Source organism: Pezoporus flaviventris, unplaced genomic scaffold, assembly GCF_033815535.1.
Source record: "Pezoporus flaviventris isolate CSIRO_AGI_PZ_B2104156 unplaced genomic scaffold, CSIRO_AGI_Pfla_v1 ptg000006l, whole genome shotgun sequence".
Taxonomy (NCBI): domain Eukaryota; kingdom Metazoa; phylum Chordata; class Aves; order Psittaciformes; family Psittacidae; genus Pezoporus; species Pezoporus flaviventris.
Genome location: NW_026892554.1, coordinates 3,440,930 through 3,458,777, shown reverse-complemented (window position 1 = coordinate 3,458,777; position 17,848 = coordinate 3,440,930). Strand labels below are relative to the sequence as shown.

Genomic DNA, 17,848 nt, shown 5'->3' with positions numbered 1-17,848 from the left:
TTGGCGACAGCCTGTTGTTGCGTTAGCGGTGAAACCGTGGTTGTATTGCACTTTTGATGTGGCATTTGCATTTCACTTCCTTGCCCTTCCAGGACAGCACGGCTGCATCACCCTGAGCCTCTTGGGAGCTCTGAATGCCAGCACAAGTGCAGCATTCTCTGTGCTGTCATTATGCCTGTCACTTATCCAGACCCGGATGCCAACAAATTTTCTCAGGCTTAACACAGATAAAGCAGCAATGTTTCTGCTTAGTCCAAAATGCCTTTTGGACTTCTTGTCACTATCTGCCGTTTTTCTCCAAGGCAATTACATTGTCTGTGCCTTGGGAACAAGGAAACTGCTTTTGCATGGCCTGCCCAATCTTTTTTAGAGCAATCCAAGCCACATTAGCAGAATATTCTTCCCACTGACGGACTGTAACTCTTAGCAGGTTGGATTAATTTAATGTACTAGCCAGACACAGAGCAGTTACTTGTTTCTGTGCTTCTGCAATTATTGTATAGATTGCCAGATAGAGTTTCTGTGCAGTCAGTAGAGGAGGCAGCTGCCAGTTTCTGTTCTGAAAGGGTGGATGCAGGCATGTTTCACATAGTTTCAAAATTTGCATTGGCTGTTGTTCAAGAGCGTCGAATCACCATCTGTATTATGATCCATTATATAGTTGTGGTCCAGAAGGGCCTCACTGGCCTTCTTATTCTCCTATACCCTTTCTTGGATGGGCTGGGGAAAATGTATTGGCTGTCATACGATGCATCCACTACCTTTACAGAGCAAGAGCTTGTAGTTTGATGCACTCCACTTTTCTGCCTAAGGAGCTTGTAATTTAGCTTTGTTCTGCTTGTTAAAACAGGGTTGAAAGTATGTCCATTCTTACTGTAATTTATAAGTGAAGAGAAATCTTTATCAGTTTTACATTCCAAAGATGTTTCATGGATCGAATAATTCAATCGTAAAATGTCATCAGATGTTATGGACTGAGACATATGGAGAGAGCTGTTGTCTCGTGATGGCTGTTTTTTCTGAGCTGATATTTCAGGTTTTACAGAATACTGCAGCTGCTAGAGAGAAAACATAATAGGCTTAAAGCACTGGATTTGGACCCAGCATTAGTTCTAGTTATGTGTTTAGACCCTACCACTGTTATTTTGGTCAAGCCTCTTGGCCATTTGCCTCATTGCTGTCATTATGCCCGTCAACGATGAGTCCCAGATGCTGACGCATTTTCTCAGGCTCAACACTGATAATGCAGTAGTGTTTCTGCTTATAAGCAAGTAATATTATTTGATCATATAGGCATTTTGGAATGTATTTGGTACTGAAGAGTATCATTGTCAAAAGATTATTGGCAGGTATTGAAAGCCCTAAACTCATTGTTTTCAAAACAGTTTTAGTCTTCCAAAAGCTTCTCAAATACTAAAGATCAGGACAAACGAATATTCTGAGCTTACTGGTAGATCTGACAGCTTTGTGGTCCTCTACACCACTGTAGCTCTGTTACTTCTGACTTGGATAGAACTGAGTCTCCTCTACACATGGGCAAAGAAGCTAATAACCTGGTTGCAGGAGGAGAATGAGCAAGACAAGTGTTATCTCTGCTGACATCAGTCTGGTAAAATACACTCTTGCCTAGGACTCTGTCAGGGATGTGGTAGGGAGTCCATCAGCTGCAGCGTTGGTGCAGCAGGAAACCCTGTCATATTGACCTGTAAGATGCTCTCATCCTGGGACTGGGGTGAGAACCACAGCAGCCCAGCCCTTGCAGCCTCACTGCCACTTCCCACACTACCTCCTCTCCCCACCTTCTGGGCTTACTGAAGCTGAGCTGCTGTAGGTTGTTTTTGCATTTATCTTCTGTTCCACACAGGAGCACAGCTGTAATACAGCTGTAATTCTCTGCTTACTACCAGAGTAGTAAAGATACTAAAATAATGAGTCCCAACATCACAGCTGTTCTAATGACTTGTATATTTTAATGCATTTAATTTGTGAGTACACAAATGTCCTGCCCATTACATCAATTTTAGCCCTGTCCAATAGCCCTGGCTGAATTATGTAATGTCTGCTTTGCCTCTGCTTGCTTCCATAGTGTAAATGAATTTCTCCATGTATTGCTGCAGCGCCTTTAGTCTAAAAGCTTTTTTATGTGCAGTAGGCTGTGCCATTAAAAATCTCTTTGGAGACTGAATCGCCTTATTATCCAGTAACAATGTACTCACTGTTACAAGATGTAGCTAAAATTTGAGCTGTTGAATTTGATGTGTTTCAGCTACCTCCTCCCTCATCTGCTTCCTACCAAGCCAGCATTAGATATCCATGGGCTCTGCCACCAGACCACAAACACGGTCCAAAGGGTCTTCAAGATGAGTTTTGTCCCAGTTGGCTTTTGGCAAAGATTCATAGCCCGAATGTTAATAAGCTTGGCCGAGATGGACCTCCAGGTAGGTTGCTGTATCTCACTGCAAGCAAAAGACAGCTAAAGTTGTTCAGTGTAGTGTTAAGTGGGTGTCTCTTCATATCCAGCTTTCTCCAGTCACAGATTTCAAGAATGTTATTTTAGTAAATAAGGAGAAATGAGACTCTGCAATCAAAATCTGATTCTGTTTTCACAGTAGGTGTCATTTAGAACAACAGATTGGCACTTGGGAAGAAAGCCTGTGTTCTCCACAGCCTCTTTATAACATGATCCCCTGGCAGGTCTCGGTACCTCCAGCATCTTCCAATTACAAGTAATTGGAGTTCTGCCTGCGGCTCTTGTCTATGACTGTTCCAGTGGGCCAGGCTCTGCTCACATCATTTGCCAGAGGAGATCTGGAATAGCTCCACTAAAGTCAGCTATCTGAATCTATATGGCTTTAAATGAGAAGAAAATTACAGGACTGTTGCCTTAATGTGATAATGAGTGCAAACAGGCACCCTATTAGTGCAAGTGGTATGCCTATCATTAAAGCAGTGCTTGTAAGGTTCTGAAAGCTAAGTGAATTTTAATGTTATTACAGACTTATTTTTGCAGCAGCTTATATCTGAAAACATAGAAACATAGCCCTGCTGGAAACCATAATAAACACCTGCAAAATATTTTTAGTACTACTGTGGTATCTTCTTAGCAGTTATCCATTTAAAGTGTGTCCTGTCATTGATGTACAGAACGTGGAAAACATGATGCCTGGGTTTGGAAGGCCCTCAGTGTTCCAAGCTTCTCAAACCATGTAATAACTTTATCTGTTTTAATGGACTGTCTTGGCAACCCCTTGCTTACATCCTCAAGGGCACTATGTAACCCTAGAGCACCTTTGTTAGGGACCTCATCCAGTCCTCACTGCAGTGAATGAAAAGGATTCCAGGCATCAGACCCATCTACAGACAAATAAGCATTAGAGCAATGAGTACAGTGGAGCTCTGCAGATAAGTCTTTGGTTTTAAGATACATTTTGCTCCAAGTGCTGGTTTGAAGTGTCTTGGAGAAAAGCCATCTTCCTCCCACTGAAACAGGTGGAAAAGTTAACTCTACATTAAGGGCAGACTTAATCATTCACTAGAACATTTAGCTCTTCTTTAGGCTTGTAAGACTTCTGCAAATGCAGAATTGATGTAACAAATGGCACAGTTACAGAATTAACTTTTTTTCACTTTTTGAGTGCATAAAAAATACTTTCAATGCTATAATACCAACTTTTACTGTGTGTATTTTCATTCCATCACTGAATTCTTTATGATCACAAGTTGCTCTTAAATGGCAAAGGTATGATAGCACCTGTGAAGGCCAAAACATGAAGTCACCTTAATGCTTGATTAAACCAACATGCTTATAAAGAAATTTCAATGATTTAATGACTTTCATGCTTTTCTGTTGTTTCAGCTTTTTGAAAACAAGAAGAACACCAAGACAAGAAACAAAAAGGTGACCATCTACAGCTTCACAGGCACCCAAAGGAACCGCTGCAGCACATTCCGAGTCAAAAGGACTCACACTGTTTACTGGCAGGAAGGTCTGTTCGTTACCTTTGATGGAGGCTATCTTAGGTAATTTGTGTTCATAATGCAGCATGCATGACAGGGGACTATGAAACACATCATCTGAATGGAGATGAATGAGCCTAACTCATGGTATATGCTCACTCATCAGTAGAAAATGAGGCTCCTCTGTTAGACATAACTCATCTGGTAACAGCTGGTGACAAAAATGATGAGTACCTGATTGTTTGCAGTTCTGAATATATCAACCTAATGTGTTGCTGGAGCCACAAGTTTAAAGAGGCCTGAAAACAAAGCGATACTCGGTGCAGAACTCTTTACCAGTGTAAAATCATACATTATCACATGCAAAGATTTCATTGCATCAGGGGCTTTTCCACTGAATCCTAAAGCATCACCACAGTGTGGCAATAATTCAGATCAATGGAGGTGCTTCTGTGCTATCAGACTGTGTGGTTCAGGGACTGTGGACAACAGGTTTAAGCTGGCCAAGGCAGAGCGTGTGCTGGCTGCAAGCCTGGAGGAAAACCTGCTGTCCATGTTCTTTCACAAATGTAGAGAGTAGGCAACTACTTAAGACATTGATCTCTGTAGTATCTGCAGATTCATTTGCTGTTTCAGTCACTGGCAGGATAGGGAGGAACCACTGGTGCTGTTGCATGGTTGGAAACCAGAAGGGCACAGTGGCTTTCAGGAGTTCATCTATGCAGTCTGTGGCTAAGTAGAGACTTGGACCCAGACACTGCAAATCACACACTGGAATCCTTAATCCTGGACCATGGTGGTGGTCAGCCTCTTACCTCTCTATGTACTTCAGGGAGTTACAGAACTCGGCTCTTTGTATGAAATGGGTGGGGGATTTGGGTTGAGTTTGGGGTTGGTTTGTTTGCTTTTGTGGGCATTACACAAAAACTATGTCCATAAGCTCTTCCAAACAGTTTTTGGAAGTTGTAGTAATAAAAAATCACTGGAATTTTATTACTGATTTATAAAATTCTTAACCCTCCATCATTCTGTATGGGGCGTTTCTGTCAAAAGTCTCTATTAGACTGAATTCACTTAGGCCACAGTTTCCTCTGGTTCTGACCTTCTGTAGCATTCAGCCATTGTGAGCAATTGGCATTTCTGTGCAAGAGTTCTGTTCTGAAAGTCATTTGCAGAGCAGACTGGATTGAAAATCATCCTCAAAGCTAGCTGGCTTTTAATTTTGGTTACTTATGAACTACGTGTTGTTATGTAATTCAGGTTCCTGCGAGAAAGCAAGCTTGCTGACACTGATGCTTCACCAAAGCTTCATAGGGCTGTCTTTTGGCTTTCTTACACAGTGTCGAGTCTTCTGATGTGAACTGGAAAAAGAAAAAAAGTGGTGGAATTAAAATCATTTCCCAATCAGAAGTGAGAGACTTTTCAGCAATGGCTTTCATCACGGATCATGTCAACTCTTTGATAGACCAGTGGTTTCCTGGTAAGAGAACTGCTGTAATTTTCTGTGCAGTATTAGGTTTTTTTAACAGAAGGCTCTTTGACAGGGCTCTCCAGGTGCACAATACTGGGTGTTAATTGAGGACCCCTCAGGCTCTGACACTCTCAAGCCAATAACATTTGGTAAAAGCTGATAAACCTGCAGACAGATTAGGAGTTTTTTGCCAGCACACCTTGGTCTAGACGTTGTGTCTTTCAGTCTGTCAGTCACGGTAAGCACAGGTGAAATATTACAGATCAAACAGGACCTGCTTCTGTATGAGTTCAGAAGACTCTTCAGTGCTCATTGGAGGGGCAGGATTTGGCCCAAACTACTTGGCTCTGTCCCTCAATGGCAGAACTCATTTTGGCATCAGCTGGGTTCAGCATTTGTCCACCATTTCTAACACCCTGTAATTTATAAGATTATGATGGGAGAGGCATGAGTGAATATGATACCAAGGAGTCTGTGCCAAGGTAACTTCCTTGACTCCTGCAGTTGTTTTTCCTGTGATTAGCACAGATCCTGCTGTTACCCAGCGGGCTCTTTGAAACCCCAATGCACTTTGTTTGAAACCAAAACAAAATTTGAAGTGTTCTTTCTTGTCCCACACTGGGCTAGAAAACAGTGCCAAAATCACTTAATTGGAGGTTCTCTGGAGGAAGCAGTTGTGCACTCTCACATATTCATGTTCTGTGTGTTATGAAGATAAAAGAAAGTTTTATTTGCCTTTGGATTAAAATATAACGTTTATTGCCAAAGCTTGAAAAGAGTCATGACTTTGAAGGCTATGGCCCATATTCACTCTGCCTAATTGTAGGCATTTAATGGAGCCTGTCACCTCTAATCCTTCTGCAGTTAGTGGGAGAGGTGTGAACCTCCCAAAGGTTTACCTTTGGTAGAACCCATGTTTCCTCTGGAGGGGCTGAAAATTTGCCCATGACGGAGCACACGGTAACTGTGCTCCTAACTTGGGTGCTGTAGGTGAGTGCTTACTCCTAGCCTGCACCTGAAGTGCTCAGCCTGAGCACAGCATTCCATGCTTCCCAGCCCATTCCCATGCCTGCTCTCCATATGAAGCCATCTGGCAGTTTGCAGTCTGCAAAGCAGATGTGGCTGGGGCTCCTGGGCAGTTGCTGTACTTCCAGTGCATGGTCGTGCTCTTTAGCATGCACACTGATCCTTGTATGCAGCTCACAGACACCCAGCACGTAGGAAGTTCTCTCCAAAGCTCTATTCATATACTTTGAGTTTCTACTGGTCCTGAATATATTTTCTTTGCGAGCCTGTGTGTTACCTGTGACCAAAGCAAAGTAGCTGTTCAGTTATGTCAACAATCCTGTCTCCTCAGTACTGTCCCTGCTATCTGTGTACACTTTGGAAAAAGCTCTTTTCTTACTCCAATCAATACACAGCAGTGTTAAACTGCTGCTTTTGTGAGTGTGACCATTTTCAGCCAGTGGATCCAGGTAGTGACTGCAGACATTTGTATTTGGAACTGTTGTTCTTTATCAGTCTGTGTGGGTTATGTTGTTGTTTTCTGTTTGCTTGCTTGCTTTGAAGCACTCACAGCCACTGAGAGTGATGGCACGTTGCTGATGGAGCAGTATGTGCCCTGCCACATCTGTGCAGCTTCCAAGCTGGAGGAGAATGAGTGTGGTGAGAGGGCAGAGGATGCTCAGTACTTCAACATGGAGGACTGTGTCCTGACTGCCATTGAACTGGACTACATCACATGTCCAAACCACCCTGACATCCCTGTTTCTCTCCAAGAGCTGGTCCCAGAGCTTTTCATGACTGATTTTCCTGCCAGGTAATGTTATTTAATAGTCTTTAATTAAGTTTCAGTGTACCTCTGTAATTCAGTTGGATCTTTTTCCTAAATAATCTCTGCTAGAGGAACATACTGACCACAGGAAACAAATTCATCCACTCTTAATGCCTGCTCTGGCAATTCATCCCAAACTGCACTGCTGGTGGTCAGCACACTCAGTCAGACAATCACTGTGTGCTGACCCAAGTCATCACTTCAGGGGGTCCTTTGAGATCACTGTGGCGCAATATGAGAGTCCCTTTTTAAAGCCACAGCTGTCCTGCATTGCCCAGCACTCTGGCCAGAGCTTTCTGTAGTTTGAATTGTTCTAGGATCCCAGAAAAGAGATTTTAATATGGCAAAACCAAAAGGAAGTGCTGCTGTGTCACAAGATTGGCACTGAAATCGCCTTTAGTTTTAAGAGCCTGTAGGTGAGTGAATTTAGACTCCACTAGAGGATTCACACTGAGTCGAGGCTCCTGCTTGGCTGAGGGCTGTTGGATGTGTTGTGTAGTAGTGTGGCGGTTCTGAACAGCTGAAACGGCTCTTCCCTACCCATAGCAGCACTGCCAAATCTTTAAGCAGCTTAACAGCATTCCCAGATGGGTTCAGTCTAACACCCCTTATTATTTACTGTGTAGAGCAAGAGACCTCCTGACAGCAGGCAGGACAAGATATCAATGTCTCTTTTGGTTCACACTCTCTCAGACCTTTCTGTGCCCGATGCAGAGCCATGAGACCTCTAGACCAAACTGTGCCCTTTTGGCTGCTGTCAGAGTCTTCTGAGCTCCCACTGGCCCCTGTTCCTTTCTTGGGGTCATTTCACTGGGCAAACACCCCATCAGCTCATCACGACAACTCTCCTCACAGTGCTATCTCCTAGAGAGTTATTTGACGGGTATGAGGCGAGTGGAGACGTTTGAAGTGTGAACAGCTGTAAAAGTAGTCTCTGGAAGAGTGGGGAAGTGATGAATTGCAGCCTGGGAACAGCTAGCTGATTTAAATAATCAGGTTTCAGAGTGTGGAGCTGTTCATAAACATCCTGTCCTGCCTCAATGGAGAAGAGAGGGAAATGAAGCAAAGAAATCATTAATACAGATAAATGGTACAAATAGCTGTACCTTGTCATCTGCTTGGAAAAGGAGCTTATGTGCTTTCCAGATCTGTTTGATTCTTGTGGGATAAATTAGTAAAGAGACTTTTCTGCTCATTGGCCCAAGTGACTTCTTTCTGCTAGAAACCTGCTGTGGAACATGAGCCAGTAGGGAGCACGCTGAGATGACCAAGGTAGTTTAGGTGATCCGGTCCTCTCAGTAGATAAGACAAGAACCAATTAGGGATTTGTGGAAATGGAAATCACATTAAAAACATGATTTTACAGCATCTTTGAAACTTTTAATTAAAAAGCCCCGATCTCCTTTTGGCAGACTGTTCCTGGAAAATAGCAAACTGGAATGCAGTGAAAATGAAAACAACGTTCTTGGCCAGGGTGGAAGTGGGACCGTTATATATCGGGCACGGTACCAAGGAAAACCAGTGGCTGTGAAGAGATTTCAGATTAAAAAATACAAGGGTTCTCCCACTTCAGCTGCAGGTACAGTGAACAGCATTGGTGTCGGGAATCAGCTCTTGCAGACTGCTATCCCAAGCTAAGACCAAAGACGCTTTGCTCTCCCAAAGTGCTGGCAGCACCTGTTTAAATACAGCTATGAAATATATAGCAAAATTGATGTGTTTCCATGGAGGAGGAGGGTGCATCTTCGAGTTCTTCATGAAAGCACTTTAGCAATGAAGATCATTGGCACTACTGGAAGCATCTCTCCTGCTGGGTGGACTCAGGGTGCCAAGGCAGAGCCCTTGATTGGGGTGGGAAGTAAGATTTCATCTCCTGTTCCCAAGCTATTTGGCAATGAGAACTGTGGATTTGCATGGGCTTGTACTAAGGGCTTGTGAGTCTCTACCTCTGAATAAGTCTTTTACTCCATCTGTGCCAGCAGCTACAGAAAGCAAATTGGAAATCCTCAGGCTGCCAGCTCCTTTAGGCAGGGACAGGCTCTAGTGCTGCACATGCTGTCTGTCAAGTCCAGATTTCCAGCAGAGCCTCAGTCCGTGGACAAAGGAAAGGGAAAAGTGCCTCATTTTCCTCATTTTTGTTCCCGAACCCCTGAGCTGTGGATCAGCTGCTGTCACAGTGACAGAAAACCTTGGGAAAGACCAAGCCTGCCTGAGCAGCCTGTGGTGACCTGTGCCAGAAGGGCAGTTACTGTGAAGTGTCCCTCTTCTGGCAGGGCAGCTGGGGAAGGGTAGGGAAGACTCCTTTCACCAGAGGGTTTGCAATGTGACATCCATACCCAGAGAGTCCCTGCTTCAGAAAGCACAGTCCCTTACAACCCAAACCGTTCTGTGATGCAACTTAAAGCCTAGTTATTGGTGTAACACCACAAGCTGCCTTCCTCCTCTGGCATTTGCTCAGTGATTAGCACCTTGCAAAGAGTTTCTGACTTGGTTTCTCAGCTGGGGAGTAAGAAGGGGTTTGTGTGTCTTGCCAGATACCATGCTGAAACACCTGAGAGCCATGGATGCCATGAAGAACTTCTCGGAGTTTCGCCAGGAAGCCAGCATGCTCCACTCTCTGCAACACCCCTGCATCGTCTCCCTTATTGGCATCAGCATCCATCCTCTCTGCTTTGCCTTAGAGCTGGCCCCCCTGGGCAGCCTCACCACTGTATTGTCTGAAAACTCCAAAGGTAAAAACAGGGTCTTCCTCCTGGGAGAGCTCATTCTCTGAGTCGTGAGATAGTGGCAAATGGTCAACAGCATTTAAATTACTGCCTGGTTTACTAGAGGGTTTTTTTTTCCAGACTAGGGGAAGTGGGAGGGATGGAATTGCTCTTAAACCATGCCTTTGGGAACCTAGTAAAAATTGATGCTCAGGATTTTCAAGCCTATTTTGGAGACCTGGATTTTCAATTTCTCTGCAAATTAAAAAGTGCATCTCTCTTCAGTGCTGCATGGGGAATGCTGTGTTCATCCCCTGCAGATGGGTGTCTGGCATTCTGAATTCCCTCATAATTATCTGTACTTCTGTCACTGTCAAATGAATGACACTAATTCCCAGATAGGTTGAGGCCATCTGACCCTCTTGGCACCTTGGCTTTGTGTCAGCTTTCGGTAAGACACTAATTCTAACCAGAAGACTTAGGGGTTTAGAAGTGAAAGGGTTTAAAAAAAGAATCTAACAGAACTGTCAGATGTGAATAGTAACATGAACAGTGTCACTTCACGTCCTGACATTGAGTGATGTTTTAAAAGGTTGTTAGTTATTGCTCTGAGTTTAAAAGAGAAAGAAGGGGGTGAAAAAAGCAGTTATTGCAATTACAAGAACTGAAGACAGGCTGTTCCTTTGGGCCAGGGTCTTCCTTTGTGCCACTGGGACACATGCTGACACACAAAATAGCGTACCAGATTGTAACGGGCCTTGCCTACCTGCATAAGAAGAACATCATCTTCTGTGACCTGAAGTCAGACAACATTCTGGTGTGGTCCCTGGATGTCAAGGAGCACATCAACATCAAACTCTCTGACTATGGGATCTCCCGGCAGTCGTTCCATGAAGGCGCGCTTGGCGTGGAGGGCACACCAGGATACCAAGCTCCTGAGATCAGGCCTCGCATAGTCTATGATGAGAAGGTAACTGTGGTGTATCCAGAGGGGCAGCTCCTGTGCGACAGCAGTGGGTGCTGGCTTCATGCATGGGGCTGAATTCCCTTACACATGCATGGTGTGCAGCACTGGCTTTCCCACTGTGACCTTCCTTCCTTCCTTCTCCATTCACCAAGAGGGATTTGCCTTGTTTTTAACTCTGCTTCTGGCTCTAGGTGGACATGTTCTCATACGGGATGGTCCTGTATGAGCTGCTGTCCGGTCAGCGGCCTGTGCTAGGACAACACCAGCTCCAGATTGCAAAGAAGCTGTCTAAGGGGATCCGTCCTGTTCTTGGGCAGCCAGAAGAGGTGCAGCTCTATAGGATGCAGGCACTCATGATGGAGTGCTGGGACACTAAGCCAGAAAAGGTACAAGACAGCCCTTTTGTGACCAGTGTTTTCTGATCTTACAGCTACAGGGATCCAGCAGCCTTCTTCACACAGGAGAGCTGAGCTTGTTCTTGGTACAGCAGACAGCTTGTTTGCCCGTTTACTGCTCCTGCTGATTTGGCCCAGAACTGCTCTTGACTTAAATGAGAGTTTTATGAACGAAATGGTAGCAGATTGGTGGCCTTAGTGCGGTGACTTGAAGGTCCCTTGATGTCAGTGGTAGTTAGGGTATTGATTTCACCAGGGCAAGAGGTTACCCATGATTTCTACAATACTATGCTGTGAGTGTAACTACAAAGACTTGCAAACCCCTGATATTGTGAAAGGCAGTGTGAGGAACAAAAGGGTTCAAAGTATGAGAAAAGGATGATGCTGCATTGTGTTTTTCATTAATTACAAGTTGGTGTTTAATAGCTGATGTCCTGCAGACAAAGGTCAGCTTGACTCACAGCTATTAGTCATGGCAATGACAGTGGGGCAGCTTCCAAAATCCATAAACTTGAAGCAATGAATTGATGAAATGTGTAAGAGAATCACTGATCAAACCATGGAAGTACAGAAGAGGTTTGGCTTCAGTGGGGTACAGAGGATGCTAAGAACCAATGAGGTGGGATTTCTAAGGAGAATTTGGTGCAGATTTGAGAAAGTAGCAGATGCCTTTATTGCAGAAGGCCACTTCCTGGCTCTCCAGCTTTAATAATTATTAATTATTGTAATTCTTTTATGATCTGGACCTCCAGCTGTCTTGCGTGACATATGCCTTTCCTTTTTCCTTTCCCCACAGCGTCCACTGGCCATTTCTGTGGTAGGACAGATGAAAGATCCTACCTTTGCAACATTCATGTACCTGCTATTCTGTGGGAAGCAGTCCTCCTTCTTCTGCTCCCAAGGACAGGATTACACTGTGGTGTTCTGGAATGGGAAGGAAGACACCAGGTGAGACAGCTCATATTTGTAATTTCTTTCTTTCTTTCTTCTTTTTAAGTAAAAACCCGTCAGCATCTTCACTTCATGCCTCTGGGAGGGAGGTAAAGAGAAGGTGAAAGTGGATTTGGGTGAGTGCCAAGGATACGGTGAACACTGTTTTCCCAAACTCTTTTAATTGCGAACAGTGGTTGCTTTATAAAGGCTATTTAATGAGCTTAACTCAGCTTCAGTTAATATGAGGAGAAGCTTAGGGCAGCGTAGTGATTCACACACACAGGATGAAGCATTTGTACATGAGAACAGACATGTTCTGCCTCCCCTAATGAGGCCATTTAACACTAAACCTTTCCTAATTGCGACTGCAGTTCCATCTCCGTTCTGCAGAGCAATTAAGCACATGCTTAAATCCTATTGAAATCATCAGGAGTTAACCACATGCCTGAAGCTGTGTGTGCATCCAAGTGTATACTGCCAGTAAAATGTGTGCTGTACTGAATAGGCATGTGCTTAAAATGTTATTAAACTGTGACTGAGATGATGGCATTTTGCTCAGCCGTATGTGACCCGTGGCTAGTTAGGTTTATTTTTATGGATGTTACTGATTTTTATAGCCTCAGTCTTCTTTGGAAACAGTCACAAACTGATCTAAATTTTATATTAATGTGTTCATTATTTGCAACCATTAACCTAATGGGAAAGGGACGTGATTTGTTTATGAACACTTTTCTTTGCTCTTCATGGTGCCTGCTCAATCGTTCAGTGCAGACAGTACAAGTACTCCTGCTAAAACTGTTGAAACACATGGGACTCACAGATGTAATTTGAATGCATGGATGTTGTCCAGATATTCACAGCAATATATCTCAGTGAATCTGCTTCCTGACTGGACAGTCCACTTGCTGGAGACTGCTGAATAACAAATTACTTGTATGTGACAGATTTCAGGCTGTGTAATTGCTCTTGCCACAGTTGGTAAAACATCTGGGGCTCACAGATGTGGGTGTGAATATCCAGTTATTGTTCAAACATACAAACCCAATAAACTCCCCAAACAACATACGTGTAGTTACAAAAATATTAATCAGTCGTGTTTAGAAATCATTTTATCAGGTTACAGGTCTTTGCTCTTACTTGGAAGAATCATGCTCTTCTGTTTTATGTACTAGAATAAGTAATGAAGCCAGATAATACTAAGGCAGTGAACTTGGAAAATGAGCACATATTCTCTGGAGAACCTAATGGGCAAGACGGGCTAAGACCTCACAGCTATTAATTACTATTAATAGCTAGTAATACTGCTGTTCAGCTGGAGCCATTTGTCTCACAGCTGAATTATAGTAACCACGTAAGTTCTCCTCATCCATTTCCACACAAAGTCAGATAGCTGAGTTTAAATCTTCATAGAAACAATTGCATATCTGCCCCCTGAGGAAGACTTGTGGCACATCTGTATTTCTCTTGCTTTACAATGGCCGCTTGGAGGGTTGTAGATCCTTGCAGCATCAGGCACATCTGGACAGTCATGTTACGGCTTGGCCACAAATGCCACGTACCATCCTGGCTGGATGCTGGCTATAGGAAATTGTTATTTTCTCCTTTCAGAAACTACACAGTGGTGAACCTGGAGAAGGGAGTCATAGAAGTGGAGCGGATGAGCTGCCCAGGAATGAAGCTATGCTGCCAACTCAAATTTCAGAATGCCCTCTGGGCTGCCACAGAGGTGAGTGTTGGTTGAGTCCACGTGCCCTGCTCAAGAAGGATCCTCATTAGAAGAGACACGAGTGAAGAGAAAGAGCTTAGTAAAGCTGAGAGCGTTTGAGACCATGGGCGTCTCGGATGAGCAGCGTGACGTTGCATCTGCTGCCTTTGGGTGTATTGTTTCTACATGTCAGACAGCTGACACCTAGATCAAAATCGTGCCTCCTGGTGTTCAAAGCAATCGTGGGAACTTCAACTTTCCAAGGCAAAACTCTCTGGATTGTAGCATATCCGTACCCAGGGTTTCATCTGGGAAATGTCCTTATCTGTAGGCGATAAAGGGAAGCAGTGAAAGAAACCATGCATGGAAGGGTGGGGTTTTGAAAGAAGCCTGAGGGATTTGAAAGTTGGTGGGAAATGGGTACCCAAGTTTTGTGTTCACCATGGAAAACTGCAGCGAAAAAGATAAGAGTGAGAGAGCATGGCTGATGTATCCCTTAGAGCCCCTGTCCCGTCACAAAGGGCTGTGTTAAGTGTCAGCCAGTCCCAACACAATCATTTGACACAAAGCAAGTTAAAAATAGCTGAAACAAACTGAAATGTTCCTGAAGTTCAGTGTTTCATTGTGGGAAAGAAGGTCACATTTACTGAGTAAATGATTTGTGTTGCTTAATTCACTCCACCCTAGGATAGGTGCTGTAACTGAGTGAGAATACAGCTCTTTTTTTCCCCATAAGCAAATAAGACATATTGACCTTTTCTGTTCCCAAATGGAGGTAGAGTTCAGATATTCCTCTTTTTTTATAACAAAAATGATAGAAAAAAAATAGAATTCAAAAATCTTGATTTTTTTTTTTTTTTTTTTTCCACCTTTTCAATAAAAATGAAATGTGCTGCTATTCCCTTAACTGGGTGGTCTGTGTCAGTTTAGTAGATTTATGAGGTATGGAGCAGGCATAATTCCACGTACAGTGTAATACTGGCTTTCCTTGGATTGACAGATTCATGCAAAATAGCATGTTTCAGTTGTCTTGGCACGTTTGGGGTTTGTGCAGTCAGGGTTATCAAATGCTGCTTTTTGATGTGGTGATAAAACACCTGTAGTGGTGATTTTGGTGGCTTCTGGATAGCACATACATTGCCCACAGCTCATCCTGCGGAAGGTAGTACCTGCTTTCTATCCTGTGGTCTCCAGGGAAAACAAAGAGAAAGCCAGGCTTTAGATATCAAGTGAAAAACGGTTTTGGAACCAGTTTGATCCTGTTCAGGTATTAAAATATGAAAAACATGAAAGATTATTAGAATTTACAGAGTTTAATGTGTTCTTTCACAGGACCAGAAGATTTCTGTGTACGGGTTGCAGGGCATGTGTCCTCTAAAGACTCCACAGAAGTGTTTAGACACTCCTGCTACTGTGAGCTGCTTTCTAGTAATGCCCATTGTCAAAAAGGTAAGGAGGAACCTAAAGGGAAAGGGGCATTTGTGGGACTAAGCCAAGCTGCCAGAGTCTGTGTGGCTCGTTGCTAGCTCATGTTGGACTTTGCAATGCCCAGGAACATTTTGGCAGCATGGGGAGAAGGCTTCCAGATCTTTGTGCCTCTGCCAGAAGACAGAGGTGTGGGCAAGAACCTGAGTCAGGGGACCAATGCTGGCACTTCCAAGCCTGCTGGGAAAATGGTCAAAATAGATCAAATTCCTCTGCAAGGAAGTTTTCCATCTGTGTTTCCACATCACTGGAAGACAATGTTTAGGCTGATCAAGCAAAGTAGAGAGGACATGAAACAATAATTAGAATGGAGATTTGTCAACTGCTGATGCAGGGTTTGAGTATCCTGTATCCTAGCTCTGGTAACTACTCTTTCCCTGGTGTGTGTGCATCCTGTCATTTGTGTACACAATCATCTTGATAATACTGTCTAGGCTCAGACACACTTCTCTTTTGGTTTTGAATGAGAACACATGGGTAATACAGCTCGTGGGGGTAATAATCTCATAGATAATACAGATAGTTACAGGTAATAGCAAGAGTTATATATTATCTAGTTCTGGAATTGCTAACATCCAGTTACTGGCAAGAGAAATGGGACATGACTGCCTATCGTGCAAGTCTTGGGAGATGTATAAAAACTGGTGTGGGGCTAAAGTACCTCCGGTTTGCTTACAGCCACCTCAAGTGAAAACATGTAATTATGTTCCAGCATTGTTGGTAGCTGTGTAGTTTCTGCAAATGCCAGCAGACTGGTAAGTGTCTAAAAGCTCAGTATGGAGCAGCTCTCGGAGCAACAGTGGAGCTGCTTTATGCCACATAACCGTTCTGCGTTGCTGTCCATTTCTGGCTCCAACTGAGGCATCGCTGCAGACTGACTCTGAGGCAGATGGTTAGTGTAAGGTGTACTGCTTCACTTCCAAACATGGTGTCAGGAGGACTAAAGTAGGGCATAGATGTGAAGCTGGCAGAGGGATGAGTTTCACCGGCCGGGAGGCTGCATCTCTCAGCTTGCTTTGGCTCCCAGACCTGGAGTTTCATTTCTGATGTGCAGGGCAAATTTCTTTTTCATGCTGCCTGAGGTTTTGCCCAGGACAGTCGAACGAGTCTTTCGCTTTCAGCTTTTCCACTGTTCTACAGCTTGCAAAGCCATTCCTCAAGGGTTACGAGTGGCTTTATGTCTCCTGGTTTCTATTTCCAGTTTGTGGCTTGCCTAGAAAATGTCATAAATAATGCCAGGCCCTACAATAGTAATATTGAGTCTAGACACCTCCCTTCCTCCCCCGACCCTACCCAACCTTCCAGAAATCCACATCCCTTCAGCGTACTCCTTCTTAGTTTATTGGACTTACTTTTTCCTCTCTCCTTTCTATGAATGAGCTTGGCAGTGAAATAGCCAGAGCAGCAGCCATAGGGATGTGCAGACCAGGTTGGCAAGAAACTAAACCGCTTTTTGAAGGAGCCAGTTCTTCCAGCAAAGCTCAGTGGAAAGCTTACACTTGTCAAACTCACTGTACAGCGCAGGGAGCTGTATCAGAGCTATCACACAGCCATTATTGTCCAGTGGAGAACAGAACTTCCCGCATTTCCCTGGGAAGAAAGCCTTTAGCTGACGAGATGTGAGGTAACTTGCAGTCAGAGAATTGCTGAGGGATGTTGCTGGGAAGGGGAATTCTTTACGACTGCCTTGGGAAGACTGATCCAAAAGAAATAGTTTCCAAAACTTGGTTTCTCATCCAAAGGAAGCATCATGGAAATTTAAAAGCAGCAGAGAGGGCCCCAGAATCCAAAACTCTCCCGCCAAGGAAAAAGTCTTGTACAAGTTTAAGCTTTTTTTGTTGCGTGCTTTCTGTCACCAGCATCACTGCGTTTGGCAAACAAGAACATTTCCTTTCAGAAAAAAAAACCCAAATAAGCAAATAAACAGGTTAAAAAGAGCAAAACAAGATGCTTTCTGAATTGGTTTGCAGCATTCTTACGAGGAGATGTTGAGGGAGAGGGAAACCTGAATGGTTCAAGACTCTGGCCCCTTGCAGGAACCTGGAACACATGGAAACAAAAGCTGCATTTAAAGGCTGCAGCCTGCTGCGGCGTTCACTGCCAGCAGTGCCAGACCCTGCGGGGAGGAGAGGAGGAGGTGACCAAGGCTGGGCTGTTGGGGGCTGTATTTTTCTTCTTAACCTGCTCCTGATGGCTCCAAGCCTTGCACCGTCCTTAGCTACGAGAACAGGACGTCTGGAGCCAGCTCATCTCCTGCACATCACATACCATCCCAGCCCCGCTCGGAGGCCTTCCTCCCTGGCACAGTGGGACTTCTGGCAGGACGGAGACTTCAAATGCAGTTTTGTTGCTGTGTGTTTTTGTTGGCTCTTTATGGAGCCCAAATGTTGAAAATG

At 44.1% G+C, this 17,848-nt stretch overlaps 1 protein-coding gene across 2 annotated transcripts in view; it reads left to right on the top strand.

Moving 5' to 3' along the window:
- The window catches only part of LRRK1 (leucine rich repeat kinase 1), a 76,817-nt gene that overhangs the window by 52,482 nt on the left and 6,487 nt on the right, over positions 1 to 17,848 (top strand). For both annotated transcript variants that reach the window (XM_061446650.1, XM_061446651.1), the window contains 11 exons: positions 2,267 to 2,438; positions 3,857 to 4,020; positions 5,298 to 5,437; positions 6,998 to 7,247; positions 8,675 to 8,841; positions 9,797 to 9,994; positions 10,660 to 10,937; positions 11,126 to 11,320; positions 12,126 to 12,277; positions 13,871 to 13,988; positions 15,300 to 15,416. In XM_061446650.1, coding sequence (XP_061302634.1) covers positions 2,267 to 2,438; positions 3,857 to 4,020; positions 5,298 to 5,437; positions 6,998 to 7,247; positions 8,675 to 8,841; positions 9,797 to 9,994; positions 10,660 to 10,937; positions 11,126 to 11,320; positions 12,126 to 12,277; positions 13,871 to 13,988; positions 15,300 to 15,416 — 1,951 coding nt within the window. The remainder of the gene's footprint in view (positions 1 to 2,266; positions 2,439 to 3,856; positions 4,021 to 5,297; positions 5,438 to 6,997; positions 7,248 to 8,674; positions 8,842 to 9,796; positions 9,995 to 10,659; positions 10,938 to 11,125; positions 11,321 to 12,125; positions 12,278 to 13,870; positions 13,989 to 15,299; positions 15,417 to 17,848) is intronic.